The sequence below is a fragment of the Salmo trutta genome, chromosome 16, assembly GCF_901001165.1.
Source record: "Salmo trutta chromosome 16, fSalTru1.1, whole genome shotgun sequence".
Taxonomy (NCBI): Eukaryota; Metazoa; Chordata; class Actinopteri; order Salmoniformes; family Salmonidae; genus Salmo; species Salmo trutta.
In genome coordinates, this window is record NC_042972.1 from 36986176 (window position 1) to 37007814 (window position 21639).

The 21639-nt window shown below is 41.5% G+C and overlaps 1 protein-coding gene across 8 annotated transcripts in view; it reads left to right on the top strand.

The window, feature by feature from the left end:
• The window catches only part of LOC115150686 (paired box protein Pax-7-like), a 62653-nt gene that overhangs the window by 12116 nt on the left and 28898 nt on the right, over positions 1-21639 (top strand). For 4 of the 8 annotated variants that reach the window (XM_029694210.1, XM_029694206.1, XM_029694204.1 and 1 more), the window contains exon 5: positions 16715-16914. In XM_029694210.1, coding sequence (XP_029550070.1) covers positions 16715-16914 — 200 coding nt within the window. The remainder of the gene's footprint in view (positions 1-16714; positions 16915-21639) is intronic. The other 4 variants (XM_029694207.1, XM_029694211.1, XM_029694205.1 and 1 more) reach the window with 1 other exon arrangement.

Genomic DNA, 21639 nt, shown 5'->3' on the forward strand with positions numbered 1-21639 from the left:
AGTTTGACTCGGAAATTATAACTTGACCAGCTTTTCCTTTTCTAATACTAACTCGTTTAACTTGTCAGATCTAATTAGGGCGTTTAAATGCTCAAGTGCATCGGTGGGAAAAGTGCATCGGTGGGAAACAGTAGGCGATTGGTCAGGGCCAGCCAATGCGGCTTTCAAGTCTTTTTGGGGAGACCTAGAAAGGGATGATTATGAGAGCGCTTCGAATTGGACTGCTCGATGGATGATCTTTTTTTCTTCAAAAGTTTCTGCTACTGCGTCAATTATGGCCATCAAGCGGGCTAAACAGGGCAGTCCGCGCATGGACTGTGGCGGTGCTTTCTAATTAGTTATGAAATTAATTAGAATAGACATCTATTAAAGTCTTTAAAGTTTGCAAAAATTAACACAGTTTAAAAGGTGTAACAGATTAATGGCTTACAGCCAATGGCTTACAGCCAATGTTACATTTTATTGCATCCCCATGATTTGTGCTGCCTGTCTAATGGATGTCCTAGACATCTTAAACCCCCCAAATATTTATTAACATCTTGATAGGCTTTTTCAATAGTTTTTTGATAGAGTCTTAACAAAATTGTTATTTCAAAACTCAAGTGTAGGCTTTAATTTGCTGACTGGTCAGGCATCCCCATGAAACTAATATATTATCTGAGTTTGTCTGTGTCTGTCTTTTGAATATAGTTTTGTGTTTTCCATTGCATAATATATTTTGGAGCCTGAATCATCCTCTCTCTGGTTTAGAAGAAGTGGAAATTCAATTGTCTCCATTCCCTTTTTGAAAGCATTTATCTTCTAATTGAATACCTTTTTTCTTGTATTGGGACTGAACCCCTTCTGATGTCTGACAGCCTAGTCTCTCCATTATCAGCCGAATGGCCACTAGAAAAGGAGAGAAAGAAGAGGGAGGAGAAAAGAACCTTCTGTTATTTTCTGTCTTGAGACTCGCTGTATAGGCTATTCAGGCAAGTTGATGAACTCCTCCAAAAAGTTTATTAAGGGGCTGAAAACAATAAGAACTAAATCCTTTAGGCACCCAGGCAGACAGTTTATAAACTAGCTGCTATTGTGTCTCAAAGGCAGATGCATGAACACTTTTGAATGGGGCCTTCAAACTGACACGATCCGGCTGGACAGCAGCAGTTTAAAAGGAGAGGGTTCTTCTGCTGCAGCTCAGATCTCGCCTTTCCTGCATTAACATACATTGCAGAAGAGAGGGAGGGAGAGAAGGATCTAGACAGGCACTGACTGTCATGGCCAGGGTGATTTTCTCCCTGCACACTTAGATATACCACACATAATAGCCAGACGGTTGAATATTCTTCAAATTTATGTGCTGTGGTTAGCTGTGTTTTAATATAACAGAATTATTTTTAAATCATTTTTTTCAGTTTTTGCTCTGGTGGAAAGCAATCTTTAGTTCATATTCTGTCTGGAACACTGTTAATGTTCTTAACAAGGAGATAACAGATTACTGTTAATGTTCTTAACAAGGAGATAACAGATTACTGTTAATGTTCTTAACAAGGAGATAACAGATTACTGAGTGGCTTTTTATTTTTATTTGAATAACCTGATGCATTGATTTACTGCGGGATTTTGAGAAATATCACAATAATGTTGTTGTATACATCAAAACACATTAGTCCCCTTCCTTTTATTTGATAAAGGTGTGTCACTCTCTATCCCTCTCTCTCTCTCTTACTACCTCTAGGTTTTTAAACGTTTTTTTACACATCTTTATTTAGCAAGTTCAAAAAGTTCAAATATACATTATAGAACAAACACCATGTGAACAATCCTTGACATCATGACCTCTCTTTAACTGTCTTTCTCTGTCCAGCCCTTCACTTTAGCCCAGTCAGTCGCTGGATCTCTGCCTCCCCTAATCAGAGGGAGTCCTGTGATTTGTGACCCCTGGAGCATCCAGCTCGTAGAGCGCAGGGCCCCAAACAGTCCCGGCCTGATCTGGCAGGTGTCAACATTAGCAACACAATCGCACCCCAGTCCAGTGCCCCTTACCCTAGCCCCAGCGCCACATTGAACCCAAACTATGTGAGGCCCAGTGAAAAGAAACACATAAAGGGAGTGGGCAGGGGAGGATAGAAGAGGGGGAGGACAAGGGAGAGATTACACTCTCAGACAGCTATTAGCAGGGATGAGCCTTTTCTAAACAAACAAAAAACGAGACGATCAATACTGTGTTAGTTTACCAAGTGGAGTCATGATGGGCTCTGGAGTATTTCTCTCTTCTTCTGTTGTTTTTCTCAACTTCTCAAACGTCTGTGGTTTGGTTCGTATTGGCAATCCAATTTAGTCTGGAGTCCTTGGAGACCTATTTCTTTTTGTGGCCAGTGATTTGTTAATGGTTGGTTTGCTCCAGCTCGTGGCTAGTTCATTCATAGATTTAGAGCTGTAATGAATTCTGGTTGGAGGGTATTAACGTTGATAGTGGACAATCACTGGGCTGTCCAGAGGAAAGCAACATTCAGTGATGACAGGACCACTGGCCCTTGGGGACCACAGCCCTTCTCTCTCATTAGACAGAGACAGACGTGTCACTTTAAACACACTAGAGGGATTGGAAAGGGAATGAGTAGACATTTGGACTGTTGCTGCTCTTGAGTGGGTATCTGTCTTGACAAGAAAAGCAATGTTTTTTAAAGCCCATTTATTTCTCACTCACTGCTGATTCTAGGCCAAGCCACCAGAAGAGACAAGGGTTCTCCTCAGTGGTGGAGATTAGTTGGAAAGGTTTCAGTAGTAGCAAACCTGTAGTATTTGTTTTTGGAGGAGACAACAATCTCATTTAATTGTTTGGTTTGATATATCCCCTTGACACCCTCTTCCAGGGCTCTTGAAAAAGAAAATAGGGGGGCTTTTGTTTGATCTTTTTGGTGTGTGTAGCATGTACTGATTCAGGGGTACAACTGACTAGGTATCCCCCTTTCCGTTTCCCTACTCCGCAACTCTCATGAGGAGGAGCAAGTAGTTGGTAATGATAATGATAAACCAACACAAACAGCCCCTGAAGAATATCTCTTTGGAAGCTGCCAATAACACAACCTTGGCTAAGCCCTTACCATTTGCAGCAATAAACAAGCACACATCAACCCACCCAATGACCTCCTGAAACAATGGGGTTTGTTGTCATGAAATACCCATCATTAGAGTTGGCTAGCAATAAACTGGTCCTAGTCGTTCAGGATATTAAGAGATCACAAACTAGTGGGGAGTAGCCCCTGGTGGGGCCTAGTACGCCTGCCCTGTCCAGCAGACGAGGTCAGGGTCAGGACTAAGGGACCTTTCCTTAAAGGGACAGACAAGTTTCATTATTTGATCAAAATTGAACCATGTCTTTTTATGAAATTATTTCAAATAATGTTTTTGATTTAAAAAAAATTATACTGTACTTGAATTGTTCTTGCTCTTAAACCACATAATAGTTGCTCAATGCTGATGCATAGTGACATACAAGTAGACCACATACATTTTGTTATATGAACGGCCCGCGAATCTGTAAACGGTCATTATTATTTTCGCTCTCTGTTTTTATAGCATGTCTATGCAGGCCTTACAGATCATGAGCCAAGCCAGCATGCAATGGCATCTTTGATTTCTGCCTTAAAGCTTTCATAAGATAAAAGACTGTTCTATTTAGTATTTATGATCCCATTAGACAGAACACCTGTCTCTGTAACATTCCTATTTGTTCCTGCCCTACTAGCAGTGCTCTGTCACCAGTGTTTTATATGAGAGCATGCATTACAGGACTGCACCCGTAAAACCAGCAGCTCTCACCTTTCCCACTCAAATCTACTTTGCTTCAAATATGAGCTAGATTTGATGAATACCTAGAAATCTCTTCATATAATACAACTTCTCAGTATTTACGGTGTCTATCAAGTTTTGCTATTGTTTGCTTGTGATTCACAGTCATGTCATTTGACTCAAGATTCATTGCCAGTCCATACATCTTTTGTCTCACTCAGTTGAACATATTGGAATCGGTTGTTATTTTTCACTTCCAATTGTCCAGTCTTGTTTTGTTTGGATATGGTTTCTACCGAGTAGACTATATTTAGATGGTTTGTGCTGCTGAGGAAAATATGCAGTGATGACCAGCACATGAATCCCATGCCTTTAATCATAACAAAATATGAAGGCGGAGAGTGTAATAACTGGAACCACTGACACAAATAGATCTTTCCTGGGTGATTAAGCCATTGTTATTTTGACAAACAGTAGAATTGAGAGTGGCTAGAGAAATGATTAATGCATATGACATATGAATGAATACAGTACAGCAGGCTATCTGGCTTCCTTTGTTGTGTCCTCAGTGCATTTTATAATGGATGTGCTGTTCAGTTCCTCAGAATTGATTTTAAAACGTTTCTTCCGATTTGCCTTGGCTGTCAGAATCGTCAGTGTTTGACAGCTGGCACAGATCAGGACAGTGTGTTGCATTACGCCAATGTGTGGCATTAGAAAACACAACAAGCATTTCTGGCTAATTTTATTACAAAACAGGAATAGCCCCCATAATGTGCAACAGTAATTACGTTTAGAGCAGTGTGCCCAGCTCTCTTAGTGATGAATGAGAGACATTGACCATGGTCTGCTAGTTTAAAAATCGCCATTAGCCTATGCTACTTAGGTCCAGAACATTTCCCATTTTATGCTCCTAATCTGCCTTGCAACTGCAATCTTCATTTGTTTTAATTGTGAGTGAGGACATTTTTTAACACGCACAAAGACAATAAACATGTTCCCGTAAGTGTTGCGAATCAGAATTGTGTTTTTTTCCACCCAGTTAAAATGTTATGGAGAGAGTTGAAACGGTGGGGTGGAGCTGCCATTCTAGCCTTCAAAATAACTTCAAATGGAGCCTGGTCCTCCATTTTCAACTAATGGGCTTATTTCTGCATCCTCTGTCAATCTCTCCTTGGGGAATATGTACTCTCATTTCAAAAAGCTTTGCTTTTCCGTTACATTGTAAAGCCACACTATGGAGCACAGATTTCAAATGTTAATATCAAGCACTGTGACGACTTACTGATGTCCCCCTCCAACCCTCTAAACAGGAAATATTACTTCTGGATCCTCAGGAACTATTTGGAAAAACGCTAGTGTTTGTTCAGTTAGAATTTACTGAATCTCATTCAAGTTTATGAAGCAAAATGAAAGAGTGAATTATCGGTTTCACTTCTTTAATTCTTGCTTATATTATCTTGAGATAGTCTGTCTTTCACCTGTCGGGACAATCAATTGTTTGTTGATATATTTATTTGTTTACAGTGTTTGTGCACGTAGGTTATTACCTCAGTAATTCAGTGTCAGACTCATGCCTAGCATCATGATCCATTAGGTTTTCTATTTAGGCCTTATGGTTGCTGTGTCCTGTGTGTAGTAATAGAGGCATCATTAGTATTGGGGTTAACCCCCTGGGACCATTAGGTGTGTAGTAATAGAGGCATCATTAGTATAGGGGTTAACCTCCTGGGACCATTAGGTGTGTAGTAATAGAGGCATCATTAGTATTGGGGTTAACCTCCTGGGACCATTAGGTGTGTAGTAATAGAGGCATCATTAGTATAGGGGTTAACCTCCTGGGACCATTAGGTGTGTAGTAATAGAGGCATCATTAGTATTGGGGTTAACCTCCTGGGACCATTAGGTGTGTAGTAATAGAGGCATCATTAGTATAGGGGTTAACCCCCTGGGACCATTAGGTGTGTAGTAATAGAGGCATCATTAGTATAGGGGTTAACCTCCTGGGACCATTAGGTGTGTAGTAATAGAGGCATCATTAGTATAGGGGGTGACCTCCTGAGACCATTAGGTGTGTAGTAATAGAGGCATCATTCGTATAGGGGTTAACCTCCTGGGACCATTAGGTGTGTAGTAATAGAGACATCATTAGTATAGGGGTTAACCCCCTGGGACCATTAGGTGTGTAGTAATAGAGGCATCATTAGTATAGGGGTTAACCTCCTGGGACCATTAGGTGTGTAGTAATAGAGGCATCATTAGTATTGGGGTTAACCCCCTGGGACCATTAGGTGTGTAGTAATAGAGGCATCATTAGTATTGGGGTTAACCCCCTGGGACCATTAGGTGTATAGTAATAGAGGCATCATTAGTATAGGGGTTAACCTCCTGGGACCATTAGGTGTGTAGTAATAGAGGCATCATTAGTATAGGGGTTAACCCCCTGGGACCATTAGGTGTGTAGTAATAGAGGCATCATTAGTATTGGGGTTAACCTCCTGGGACCATTAGGTGTGTAGTAATAGAGGCATCATTAGTATAGGGGTTAACCTCCTGGGACCATTAGGTGTGTAGTAATAGAGGCATCATTAGTATAGGGGTTAACCCCCTGGGACCATTAGGTGTGTAGTAATAGAGGCATCATTAGTATTGGGGTTAACCTCCTGGGACCATTAGGTGTGTAGTAATAGAGGCATCATTAGTATAGGGGTTAACCTCCTGGGACCATTAGGTGTGTAGTAATAGAGGCATCATTAGTATAGGGGTTAACCTCCTGGGACCATTAGGTGTGTAGTAATAGAGACATCATTAGTATAGGGGTTAACCTCCTGGGACCATTAGGTGTGTAGTAATAGAGGCATCATTAGTATTGGGGTTAACCTCCTGGGACCATTAGGTGTGTAGTAATAGAGGCATCATTAGTATTGGGGTTAACCTCCTGGGACCATTAGGTGTGTAGTAATAGAGGCATCATTAGTATAGGGGTTAACCTCCTGGGACCATTAGGTGTGTAGTAATAGAGGCATCATTAGTATAGGGGTTAACCTCCTGGGACCATTAGGTGTGTAGTAATAGCGGCATCATTAGTATAGGGGTTAACCTCCTGGGACCATTAGGTGTGTAGTAATAGAGGCATCATTAGTATAGGGGTTAACCCCCTGGGACCATTAGGTGTGTAGTAATAGAGGCATCATTAGTATAGGGGTTAACCTCCTGGGACCATTAGGTGTGTAGTAATAGAGGTATCATTAGTATAGGGGTTAACCCCCTGGGACCATTAGGTGTGTAGTAATAGAGGCATCATTAGTATTGGGGTTAACCTCCTGGGACCATTAGGTGTGTAGTAATAGAGGCATCATTAGTATTGGGGTTAACCTCCTGGGACCATTAGGTGTGTAGTAATAGAGGCATCATTAGTATTGGGGTTAACCTCCTGGGACCATTAGGTGTGTAGTAATAAAGGCATCATTAGTATTGGGGTTAACCCCCTGGGACCATTAGGTGTGTAGTAATAGAGGCATCATTAGTATTGGGGTTAACCCCCTGGGACCATTAGGTGTGTAGTAATAGAGGCATCATTAGTATTGGGGTTAACCCCCTGGGACCATTAGGTGTGTAGTAATAGAGGCATCATTAGTATTGGGGTTAACCCCCTGGGACCATTAGGTGTGTAGTAATAGAGGCATCATTAGTATAGGGGTTAACCTCCTGGGTCCATTAGGTGTGTAGTAATAGAGGCATCATTAGTATAGAGGTTAACCCCCTGGGACCATTAGGTGTGTAGTAATAGAGGCATCATTAGTATAGAGGTTAACCTCCTGGGACCATTAGGTGTGTAGTAATAGAGGCATCATTAGTATAGAGGTTAACCTCCTGGGACCATTAGGTGGTTATTGTCAGATTTATGATGTGTTGTGTAGTGGTATGTCCCTTAAACAAGACTGACAACATGTTTTAAAATGGTGGACGTTGTTGGCAATTCTACACAATTGCTGTGTTTATGGATTATGGATATTATGTTTGGGGATTTTGTACTTTTATATTCCCTTGACTGTGATAAAAAAAGACTTCACTTCACAGACACCATCACTACTCTTCCAGCTGTCCCTTGCACCATAAAAACCTACACAATGACAAATGTTTACGGTCTGACGTTGTCCATAAAATTAGGAAGCATTCCTGGGGCATGAAAATTGTCTGCTGTGCATTCCTATTCTGTGTAAAGTAATCTCTCCTTGGCTTTGTTGAGAAAATGAGTTGTTCCTCCCAGATGCCTCCACTCATAGCCCTGAGTTACTGTTTGATTTCCTGGGTAGGTTCAGGAGCCTTTGTTGGAGGACGGGGGCTCTAGTTCCAGTGCCAGTTAGCAGGGACCATTTCATTACTTTTACTGTGACCTCAATTAGCATGGATCCCAGGGAATGACTTCCCATTGGACACCAGAATACCTGGTGTGAAGCTGGGCTCAGTAGCAGAGAGCGACACCGCTTTAAGGGGAGAGTGCATTTTACTCCTGGCATCATAGTCACATAAAGTTTTTAGTTGTTACTTAGTTCCAAGTTAAAGTTCTATTATGTCAAACAGACTTGTTTGTGAAAACTTTCCAAAATATCCATCAGAATTGTAATATAAACTTTTGCTTTGAAAAACTCCAACTACAGAAACTTTTGTTTGTTAATTTGGTCTTTGTGCAAATAACAACAATGTAACAAAAGGGAAATCTTAAGTTTTGATAAAAGTATGAACATACTAGTTTACCCGCTTTCTGAGAAACAGCATTTTCTCCCACACAATAAGAAGGCCTTTCTGAAAAGGACTACGATCATATTGTTAGTAATATCCCACGTCCAACTGGTAGAATGTATGTATAAAAAAGAAGAATCCACCCTTCATGCCCTTCACGGTTTCACACTCAGGCAGAAAGAGCAGAGCAGAGGCCTGGGGAGTCAATATGTCAGCGTTTATGGATGCCCCGCGGAGCTGCACAGGGCTGTCAGGCCTCTATTCATGCTCTAATGGCCCCCTGAGGAGTCTGTCTCTGGGCTGAAAGGGCCGGGAGGCCCAGTGGACGCCCTGTTGTTGAAGGTGAGCGTGTGCTCTCATGGACGCGCCGCGCCTTCATCCATATGACAAGAGCCATAAAAGAGCATAGCTTTTCGCTGCTTCTCCCTCTCCTCTCCTTTCTCCACTCCTCGTTATTTTTTGCCGATCTCAAAAAAAGAAAATGGGGCTAATTGTTTGTTGTGAGAGCCAAAGATTATAGAGCCTCATGTCTTTCTTCCCCCCCTTGCCTTTTTCTCCTGTTTTGCAAGCGCTCTCTCCTTTCTAAAGAATGTGATTCTATCCCAGAGCAGAGAAAAGAAAAGTATCGGAATTGTCCTTTGGAATGTAGATCGGAGGGAAAATAGACACATTTTTGACAGTGGCAATGAGACACAAGAAAACAGTCGAAGGTCGGATTTTTGGTTGGATGTGAGGCTCAGCTTTAGTCCTAAATGAATGAGGAGGGGGTTATAGTGAGAAGCTATGGGCCTCTAGATCATAGTACTCTTGTGGTATGAGATGTACAGTGATGCGAAGGATCTTTTCCCACTTACTGTTGAGTCTCTCGGGAGACACCTGCCCTTTGTCCTGAGCCACCTGTTAAGCAGTGGACAGAACTGATTGTACGGTTTGAGAGAAGAGGGGAAGATCAATGCGATGTAATTTAAGTATATTTATACAGTCAGTGCTTGGTTGAGCGTCCATTGTTGAATCTCAACCATACTCATAATCTAAATTGTGCAATACTGTAACTGTATTTTTTCATTTAGAGTAGTTACTTTTGTTTATTGCAAGCAGATAACAGTAGCCATACTAGTGGCTGTTAATCATCGACTCCAGATTCAATTTGTGATAAATGCCAAGCCAGGCTCTGAAAAGGTCACTGGTACCCAGGGAGATGATGATAATTTAAGTTGATTTCAGCATATTAACATTAGGTAGGTACATCCTTGCCATATTATCATGTTCTCCTTGCCATATTCTCATGTTGGAGGGGTTTTATGGTTGGCGACTGAGGTAACTAACAGAGAAGATTCTTTATGAATTATTCTGCTAAATTAACCATTGAGTTTTTTATTTCGGTCTCTGGCTCATTGTCTTGCTGAGTGGGTAGTTCCTCTTGTCGCCAGTATTCATGGAGTACTATAAGGTTTGTTTTCATGGAGTACTATAAGGTTTGTTTTCATGGAGTACTATAAGGTTTGTTTTCATGGAGTACTATAAGGTTTGTTTTCATGGGTACTATAAGGTTTGTTTTCATGGAGTACTATAAGGTTTGTTTTCATGGAGTACTATAAGGTTTGTTTTCATGGAGTACTATAAGGTTTGTTTTCATGGAGTACTATAAGGTTTGTTTTCATGGAGTACTATAAGGTTTGTTTTCATGGAGTACTATAAGGTTTGTTTTCATGGAGTACTATAAGGTTTGTTTTCATGGTGTACTATAAGGTTTGTTTTCATGGAGTACGATAAGGTTTGTTTTCATGGAGTACTATAAGGTTTGTTTTCATGGAGTACTATCAGGTTTGTTTTCATGGAGTACTATAAGGTTTGTTTTCATGGAGTACTATAAGGTTTGTTTTCATGGAGTACTATAAGGTTTGTTTTCATGGTGTACTATAAGGTTTGTTTTCAGGGAGTACTATAAGGTTTGTTTTCATGGTGTACTATAAGGTTTGTTTTCATGGAGTACTATAAGGTTTGTTTTCATGGAGTACTATAAGGTTTGTTTTCATGGAGTACTATAAGGTTTGTTTTCATGGAGTACTATAAGGTTTGTTTTCATGGAGTACTATAAGGTTTGTTTTCATGGAGTACTATAAGGTTTGTTTTCATGGTGTACTATAAGGTTTGTTTTCATGGAGTACGATAAGGTTTGTTTTCATGGAGTACTATAAGGTTTGTTTTCATGGAGTACTATCAGGTTTGTTTTCATGGAGTACTATAAGGTTTGTTTTCATGGAGTACTATAAGGTTTGTTTTCATGGAGTACTATAAGGTTTGTTTTCATGGTGTACTATAAGGTTTGTTTTCAGGGAGTACTATAAGGTTTGTTTTCATGGTGTACTATAAGGTTTGTTTTCATGGAGTACTATAAGGTTTGTTTTCATGGAGTACTATAAGGTTTGTTTTCATGGAGTACTATAAGGTTTGTTTTCATGGAGTACTATAAGGTTTGTTTTCATGGAGTACTATAAGGTTTGTTTTCATGGAGTACTATAAGGTTTGTTTTCATGGAGTACTGTAAGGTTTGTTTTCATAGAGTACTATACTGTTTCTATGTTAAATCCATCCTCCAGTAGCACAACTGAATCATCTACCATGGCTCTCCTAACTTGGCAACACTGGGTAGTGCATTCAGGAGAAATACTGCCCTATTCTATACTGCCCTATTCTCTGAAAAATTGAAATGGAGAAGTCATCAGCTATTTGATGTTGCTGCATGATCCCCGCCCCCGAAAACATCCCTCCTCTCCTGTATGTGGGGTTGAATCCCATGCAGTCTTGGTGACAGGAAGAGATGTTTATATTCAGGCCTGGAGCGGGAGAGACAGCACAGAGACAGATGGATGTCAGAGATAGCAGATCCCATCTCAGACATTTGCTGCTTATCACAGGGCCTGTTTGCATAATTAGGCCTTTTGATATTCCTCCCCTTCGACTGACAAATAGTATAATTGCAACATCAACTACGACAAAAGGCATGCACAAAATAAACAAGTAAACATAAATAGAGAGAAAAGATGGGATGTTATTTTCGTCCTGTGGGAATGAATGAAAAAAAGACTACCAATAAACAAAATGTGCTGTCAGTCACAGTCAACTGGTGTGACTGGGTGCTCTGAGGCTGGTCCTGTGAATGCCTGCAGAACACTGAGCGTGAGGCCTGATTGCAATTATGCTGGAACTAATATGCTTTTCAAAATGAGCCATTATGAGCTAATGCTGCACTGCCAGAGCCCTGTCTGTTTTTGTCCCTCTGTCTTGGGGAGTTTGGAAAGGTATAGCTGATATTGAGGCCATTGGTTTTGGTATCTGAAACACTCTGCATGGGACAGGGAGGAGGATACACACCATAGTGTTGAGCTAATACTGACTCAGAGGCAATCTGAGAGACGAAGAAGGATGCTTCCACCCCATGTGTCATCATGGAGGCTCCTTAATCACCTGTTATCATTAAATACCTCACAGGTTTAACATGCATAGTACAAGTATCAATTTCTGACCTATATTTTCAATATTTTACCTAAATATTCACTGACACAATGTTGATGTGATTATATTGGTTAATATTTGATCATATTAGACATCTTGGCATTGAGGAATGTTGTGTTGTCATGTTGAAGTGTTACTATTAGCCTCCTGTGTTGTAGTGTTGTGGTGATCAGTTATAGCTGTGGGTGTTGGAGTGTAGCCTAGATTCTGGTTTTTGGGATCATTTTCTAGACTGTCATTGCATGTTTTCTCTGTCCCCTTCAGTGCTAATAGACATTGCTATTGTAGGGCTTGTCGTTTATTATAGCATAATGTTCTTGTGGAGCATTGGAGCCAGCAGTCTTTATTGACTGTACAGCCTTGGACAGCAATCCATCTAAGGTCCATCTAAGCCATATTACCTCAGCCTCTCTCCCAGGGGGAAGAGAGAGAGTAGGGGCTCCTCAGAAGGAGGATGGGAGAAAGAGAAGAACAGAGTCCATAGGGTTAGTGGGCTGTCCGGGAGGGGGTTTGGAGAGGTTTGTGTGATGAGTATTCCATCTGCCTGCAGTCTGAGCTCTGAGCAGACAGTGGGGTCAGCAGTGAGGAGCATCAGGAGAGAGGGAGGACCGTCTTTAAACCTCACACTAAACTCACCGCTAAACTATTAACCAACTGCTCAGCTTCTCAGAGACAAGACCCCTGTTGTTGGTTGTGTTCTGACCTGAGTTGACATTCTGTCTGACTATGGATATTGATAGAAATAGTAGTGCTTTGTGAAAAAGCTGTGATTTTGAGAGAGGTAACAGAGAGCTTAAACAATCTCTTTGGGAAACATATGGCTCCATTCATAAGTAAAGATATTCAATTAAATTATGTCAGTAAAACAATTTGCTCTTCCGGTATAATATGTTTACTTGTTTCCCCTTTTTACTTGAAACATAAAAAAAAATGTTTCTGATTTAGAAGACCTCGTCAATATCTGGTTAATTTCTGTTTAAACAAAGCTGTATTTTTAAATCAATATTGAGCAGGCCCTCTGAGGGCCCTGAAGGAGGATACATGGCTGTCTAATCATGCCCACTGGATGGTATACATAATTAGGCCCTAATTGCTATGATAACTGATGAGGCAAGGCACGAGTGCTTTATCAATATCCCCAGAACCTTCCAATGGAATTACAGCCGTAGCATTATACCCAGGTCTAATCAGGATGTACCTTATTGTTTTAAAGCAGCGAGAAGTGTTAGAGAATTGACCTCGACGCCCACAGGGATTGAGTTTATTCCAAGGTAGTAGGCTAATCATCCACCGTTTTGTCCTGTGTCAACATTGACAGATTTGTAAACCAAGGAGACATGTGTTATTCAAATTCATAAGCTTTGTTGTCTGGGAAACAGATAGTAAGTGTTTATTGTTCCATAATTTAGGCCGAGAGGCACTGCATCTATAAATATCAAACAACCATTAAATAAAAAGATTTGGTGCAGAGCCCGTGATCTAGCGGTAATGCTCCCGGCCAGTCACAAGACCGGGGTTCAGTCCCCGTGTCTACCCTTCCTACTGCTCTCCTGCTTGCCTGTCTCCCCCTTTGTTTCCAGCTGTTTGAATAAAGTAGAACATGTTAGACATATTTAAATGAAACGATGTGGATACTGTGTAATCCACCCAGTGTCATTATATTTCAACTTGTTTGTTTATGTAGATAGTCTTATGTTGTCTGCTGAAGGGTATTACCTGAGAATAGGGTGGCCAGTAAAATATGTTAACCAGACAGCCATGCAACTCTGTGTTGCACCAACAATGAGAGGAACCATACAGTGCGTTTAACTGAAGTTCTGTTTCTGTCACAACCCATTTTGGTACATGTGGGGGCCCCAGTGTTGTTGATTAATCTTGGCATTCCGTTTAGAAAAATGTGGTCTGGATAGAGATGAGGTTTGCTTCTCACATCCCTGTTTCCCAAACTCACTGCTAATAGGGCTGTTGACCTTCACCGAGAGCGTGCTACTTGCTGCCTGTAGTTCATGCACACAAACAGGCGTGTTGGCTGCGTGTGCCATGACACATGTCACTATAACCAGGGCTCAATGACAGGTGGCAGTCTAGTTTGTCATGCAGTTTGTTTGTAAATCCTTTGCAAAATGCTAACGTTGGAGTATGGGGAGGATTCTGTTTTGAAATGTTTTAAGTACTTGCTAGCCTATATCCACTCACACGCCTTTTCATCCATCACATAGATAAACAAAGGAAGAGAAATATGAGCAAAATAGAACAACTCAAGTAGAATTCTGTGGTTTTTGTTTGATTTTAAACCGTTGAGCAGCCCTCTGCTCTGCCCGCATGCCCCCCCCCCCCCCCCCCCCCCCTAGGACACAGAGGTGACTTTGAAAAGTGATCTATAGACCGCTGTGCTGGTCTCAAGTGTTGTCATGGCGAGTTAGCGGCAAATTACTGTGCGCATCCTCATGAAAACCAACAAAGGGATATGCCATATATGTACATATTCAACATTGTATGTTCAAGGCTGTTCTCTGCAAAAGTGGGAGCCAGTGTTGGAGAATCAATCTTTATTAAAAAGGGTTAGACGAAAGAATTGATTTAATGAATGCGGCCTCATGTCCTGCATGTAATCCGCAGAGAATCGTTGAGCGTGAGCTCAGGGGGACAAAAAGACGTTCTCAGAAGACTCATCGAGTGGCCTGTAATGATAGTCTCCATATAATCCCATAATTCCTTGTTTAATTAAACTCCAGAGCCGGCCTTGAGACCCAGCCAGATTTGGTTGCTCTTTTATTCTCACAGTTGTTATTTGAAGGCTATTTGGCTTCAGTTTGTCCATGTGGTATGTTGAAACATTTGAGAGGGCTTTGTTGAACTGAGCTTAGTTGTGACCATAGCCAATACAGGGGATTCACCTGGGCTAACTTTCAGAAGACCATCATGGTTGTCATTATAGTTGGGGAGAAAGCGTTTCTGTAAGGGACAATGAGTTCTCCACAAACTCTTTCGTTCTATAGACTATCTCTCGTTTTTTGTTCTTTACCCTTCTCTCCTTCTGGACTGTACATGTATGATGCAATCCAGCTAGGCCTAGAGCAATACTGGCTTGTCAATGTCTCAATGAGCACATTTGTGAAAATATGCATTTTATAACAGGAAATGAAAAGGGCCATGTTGTTTGAATAGACATGCAGAGGAGGTGAAAATGATGCAATTTCCTAAATTCAGTTATAATGGTAATGTGCTGTGGTAATACATATTCGCTGTCAGAAACATTCCTCTTGGCCAGGATTGGATGGCTTTGTGCAGTATCTATATTCCTCTAGCGAAAATGCAGCAGCTTAGTTGAATGCATAAAAGTACTGTAAGATATATTGTAATTCATTTATTGACAGCATTATCATAGAAAGACAGAATATGGGACTGAATGGTTCTGGTGTGATATTGTTGTAGTGTTCTGTATATTCTGGCTGTACAGTTTTTTTAGCAGCAGCAGTGTGCCCTGGGCCATTGTGAGAGAATAGTGTGGTGAGGAACAGCAAGGTGGCCTGGGTAGATTAACCCTTCCACCCAGCGCCCCCTCCCCTCCTGCCCCTAACCGCCTGCGGCCCTCTGCCTCCAGCCTCTGGCGCCTCTCTCCCCCGCTCTCTCTCTCTCTCAGGCAGGTTTGGGTATCAGGCCTCTTATATACTGTATAAATATCCACAGATTAAGATAATATTTGCTCTGTTGTGCTCGGAGAGAGGGAAAGCTGTCATTTGAAGCTTCTTTGCAGCCTCTCTCCCTCAAGCGACATAGCCTCTGATGTGGGTTGTGCCCCTAAACTACAAAAAGTGGCTTTTAGGGCTTGTATTGTCCATTTCAGGGTTTCATCCATCCTTTTTATTAGGGCCGGGATGATACCAGTACCGCAATACTCGTCAGTATCATAACAAGGAAACAAAACGCAAAGCGGATTTCACTTCTTTAGGAAAACAGCCCTAATGTTGTAAACAAAAATCATATGTTGTCATCCAGAGTCACATTTATTTCGCCATGGAAAAAATATTGTGATACTGGTATCGTCACAGCCCTACTTTCTATTGCCTTTTTCAATGATATAGGCTAATCAACAAAAAATGTGACTCATTGCTGTCAGAACAGAGGCTTGAGGGTAAACACAGACACAGCAGCCCATCTGTAAATAGCACACCCAACTACCTCATCCCCATATTGTTATAAAATGTTTTGTTCTTTTGCAACCCAGTATCTCTACCTGTACATCATGATCTGCACATCTATCACTCCAGTGTTAATGCTAAATTGTAATTATTTCGCCACTATGGCCTATTTATTGCCTTACCTCCCTAACCTTACTACATTTGCACACACTGTACATAGACTTTTCTTTGTGTTTTTGACTGTACGTTTGTTTATCCCATGTGTAACTCTGTGTTGTTGTTTTTGTCACACTGCTTTGCTTTATCTTGGCCAGTTCGCAGTTGTTAATGAGAACTTGTTCTCAACTGGCCAACCTGGTTAAATAAAGGTTAAATAAAAAAATACATAAATAAAAAAAACTGAAGAGATAAATAACTAACCAATAAAATTGACTTCCTTTCCATTGTTACTAAATTCCCTTGTATTATTTTATTGTATTTCCTAGTATTAACTGAGCTGGCTCTTCCCCTCTTCTCCCTCTTCCCCATTGGCCCAGGTAATCGTACAGACGAGGGTTCAGACGTGGAGTCGGAGCCGGACCTTCCCCTGAAGAGGAAGCAGCGTCGCAGCCGCACGACCTTCACAGCCGAGCAGCTGGAGGAGCTGGAGAAGGCCTTTGAGAGGACACACTACCCAGACATCTACACAAGGGAAGAGCTGGCCCAGAGGACCAAGCTCACTGAGGCCCGCGTACAGGTTACTTAGACACACAAACAGTCAATGCAACACACACTCTGTCATGGCTGCTGAGCATTATCCAGGTGTTTATCATACTAATCTAAAGCACTGTTTTTCTGTACATGACAAACATTAGTTTTTATATCCTGCTATAGTCTTACGAAATAATACAAATCTACCCATCTACAGAACCTACTCCACATTTTCAAAGTGAAAGAATTTGTATTTAAAAAATTACTACAACTAATAATAATAAAAGAAGAGATCTTTATTGTGTATGTCTTCACACCCCAGAGAAAATCTAACACTGACATAGTTTTATTGGGGGGGGACAATTATACAACTTTTAATGCCAAAGACACCAGAATGGCTTTCCAAGAGGTGTTGAATCTGCTTTAAAATCGGAGACAAAGTTTGAATATAGCTTCCAATCAATGATTCCCATCCAAATGTACTGAGCTTGAACAATTTTGACAAACACAATGGATATGGTATGTTGCCCTAAGAGTTGTGCAAAATTGGTATCATCTTATTCAAAATGATGAAGAGTTGTAGTGGCTGCCCAAGGTTCTTCCTTCATGTATTAACTCTGGGGTGTGAAGACGAACGCAATCAAGACATCTTCATTGTATTCACTTGGAACATTTTCTTTAATCTCTCTTTCACTTCGGAAACTGGGGAGTATGTTGTGTAGATCGGAAGCAAAACAAATCCCATTTAATTCCTTTTTAGATGTAATTTTAAGGCAGCAAAATCTGAAGATTGTGCAAGGAGTATGTAGAGTTACTAGCGACTATATTCATTCATCCAAGTGCAGGTATTTTTTACCCATATTTTACCTCCTCACCTCACCTGGGAGCTATGTCTGTGAGTCCTCATCTGTTCTAAGAAGGCCTTGACAGGGGAGGCTCCATTTCTTTACACCCAAGACTCCACTCAGGACCTGCCTGACAGCTTGTGTACCATGTGGTTTTATGTAACACTGAAGGAAAATACAGTAGAGTTATAGCAGCAGCTGTTCAGAAGGGAGGGAGGGAGAGAGAGCGGAGAAGAGAAAGAGAGCGAGACAAAGAGAGGGAGAGAGAGAGGAAATGCATTCCTGATGGATTTCTCATTTCGGCCTTTGGCCAGCATCTCTCACTTTCAAGCCTGCCGCCGCTTGTAAAACCATGTGCATATCATGGAGGGTCCCTCATCCTCTCCAGGGACCCCATGCCCTGACAACAACATTAATCAATCAGATGCTAGTAAAAAAGGGCAACCCTCTCTTCTTACCACAACCCCTCGCTCACTCCCCTTGAACCTCCCAAACTCTGAACCACCCCGCGTGCTAACTGTTCCTCACACTCCTAACATGCGGTTAGTTTTAACTGATTCCACACATGTCTTTGTCTGTCTAGCAAACCCTCCAAACAGAAAGATGTCTGACTGGTTACTGCAGCACTCAGGATGCTGAGAGATTTATCTCATGCATATTTTCTTGTGCTATATTACATTTCAGAATGTTTCAAATATGCTTATGAGGCTAAATTGAACATGAGATTGGGAAGGTCTTTCAGTTATTTGATTCATCTCTTTTTCTGAAGATTCTCCTCCATTACAGTGTAAAGGATGTCTCATGAAATACATCTGGAAAAGACATGCATGTCTAATATATTTAGAGTTATGACAGATGGGTTACAATGCTTCTATTTACAATGTCATTTGGTCAAATTTTGGAATTTAGACCTTGTAGAGTGGAGCTTCTGAAGCGCATTGTGATTGGTCTCGAAGATGAAACGATCCAGCAAAGCTGTGTAAGATTGGTTGAGCAGAGTGCCATGTAGGCTAGAGCAGGGGTTCCCAAATTGCTTTGTTTAGGGGACCACTTTAGCAATAGCAAATTTATTATGGACCCCCTCATAATATCAGAACACAACACCTACTTCAAAGTGCGATAAAAATATACTTTTTTACTATGACTTCTGCAGTGCATGGATGCACTAATTCAGTCTCGGGCTCTGGGATTGTTTTTTTAAAAGCCCCCCTCTTTGCATCAGAGTGAAAATGCTGCAGTTTTAAAGCTAATTTCCTGCAATTCTACACATTTTGCCATGTGACAGAGAGAAAATATTGCAGTTTTGAAACTTAAATTACAGTGCATTATGTCAACAACAAAGATGGGTGGGGGGAATACAAGAATACTTTTTTGGGGAAAATATTTATCATTGATGGAGTACTGTGGATACCAATATCCCTGTGAGCCTCCCAGGCCCATGTGCATCTAAGGGTTAAGAACATACATTTTGGATGAATAATATTACATTGTATTGTATCGCACCCTCTAAACCTTTTTCACTGATCCAAAATTCAGTTAATCTGTTGTTTAATACACATAAAAATACTAATAATTTAGATCTACCCCACTGGGAACCCTTGGGCTACAGAGCATAGAGAGTCCTCTGTCTTGTCCATGTTCCAGGCACTTCACAACCATATTTGTAGGTCAATTACATTGACATTTTAGAGAGAATCCCTTCAGGCATTTGACTCTTTCGAATATTTCTGGAAATTGATGGTAATTTGAAGTCTAAAAATGAAATAATAATAAAAAAACAAGGTTGAAAACTAAAAGGAAACTTTTTCTCTCCTGCGAGATAATAGAGCTAAATGATGTCATGTGAAAACCTGAAGTATTTAAGTCATGGACATCATTTGTTAATGCAGTTTTCCTCATCATCTAATTTTGAAACGCTTTGAAAGTCTCCAAAGATCAAATCAAATTTAATTTCTGAGAAGGTCACCCCAAGAAACTGACTCTGGTTAACCAAAGTAAATAATGACCATCGGTCTTCAATGTTGCTCAGCGGTTTGGCAAGGTAGTTGGTAGGAGGATTTAGGACGGTTTGGCAAGGTAGTTGGTAGGAGGATTTAGGACGGTTTGGCAAGGTAGTTGGTAGGAGGATTTAGGACGGTTTGGCAAGGTAGTTGGTAGGAGGATTTAGGACGGTTTGGCAAGGTAGTTGGTAGGAGGATTTAGGACGGTTTGGCAAGGTAGTTGGTAGGAGGATTTAGGACGGTTTGGCAAGGTAGTTGGTAGGAGGATTTAGGACGGTTTGGCAAGGTAGTTGGTAGGAGGATTTAGGACGGTTTGGCAAGGTAGTTGGTAGGAGGATTTAGGACGGTTTGGCAAGGTAGTTGGTAGGAGGATTTAGGACGGTTTGGCAAGGTAGTTGGTAGGAGGATTTAGGACGGTTTGGCAAGGTAGTTGGTAGGAGGATTTAGGACGGACTATGGAGCCCATTGTAGCATTGTTTCTTTTTCAGGAGTCATATGTGTTTTTTTCATTGGCTCTGCTAGAGCACTGCCCCATTGCATCTGAACACCAAAGACTTACCCTGCTCCTCATCAACCTGCTAAAGTCCTCAGACACATCCTCAATAAACAACCACACTGACCACTGGAAACATGTTGATATAACAACAACTTGGTGAAGCCTCTTCTCTAAAACTGCTCCAAATTGAATCAATACATTTAAAAAAGCCAAAGGCTGGATTTTGGTGTGTGAACTTGACAGTTTTAGTGTCCGTGCGTTTTGAAGATGTCAGCCAGCTGGGTTTTCACATAGGTACCCAAATGGTCCATCTCTGGGCAGGACTGAAGAACCTTTGGCCTGAGAGCTGACCTGCTCCAGCACAGCTGCAATGACGCATCTTCCAGATGTCAACGAGTGGGGAGGCTGAGAGGGCAGTGCAGTGAGGGAGAAACCCAGCAGAATGGTGGTGTTGTAGGGTCTTAAAGATTTGAGTAGGATTTGAGGTGGTGGTTACGGCTTACCCTGTTAGTTGTTTTTGATCTCTAGGTGATCATATATAAAGCAGGGTGTGTGGTATACACTGCAGTCAGTAAAATTACTATTATCTGTAAGGGTATATGGGCCCACTCCAAGCGGAGAGCTCTTGTGTGGAAGGGTGCTGAGGAGGACTCCTGGTTTAACGAGAAGTGACAAGTGTTTGGTTTACCAGTGACTCCACAACCCAAACTCACTGCCCCATAAACTCAGCCAACCCAAAAGCCCTCTCCTCCCTGCCGCTGCCTGCCATCTTGTGTCACACTATCTCATCCATCTTCATCAGGCCCACCACCCCCTAAAACACAGCTCCCAGCAGCTACCAGCAGCCCTTTCCTGGCCCCACCACTGTTTTATCACCCCAACTGACAAATTGCGGGATCTGATCCATATCTCACAGCCATTAGTTCCAGGTTACCCGTCCCTATAAATCTAGCTAACTGTCTCCTGCTCTGAGCACCCCACTCTCTGTGCTGCCATTCTGCATCTGAAATAAAACACTCATTCCTGACTGGATCAGGCAGTGGAGTCCTTCCAAAGACTATTAAGAAGAGAAAAGAGCATCACTTGTGTCTATCCTTCAGAAGTTTGGGCCAGGTGGAGGGGGGTTTCTGTTGAGTGAGGGAGGGAGGGTAGAGCCTGGGCCTTAGCGCTGTAAATCAGTGCTCCTCTCCTCCTCACACACGAAGTGATTTACATTCTCTTCTATTTAGGCTGAAGTTTTTACGAGGCCGACTCTTCCTCTTCTGAGGAGGCTCATCTGAGTGGTGGCGGCGCTGGCTGGCTCGCTTAGCGAATCTGTCACATAGATCCCCTTTCATTACCAATAAACATTCTGCATGTAGCTATTATAGTTAGAGGGATCTAATAAGGTATAAGCATAGCCTTTTATGAAGCGTAGAAATCAATTTGGG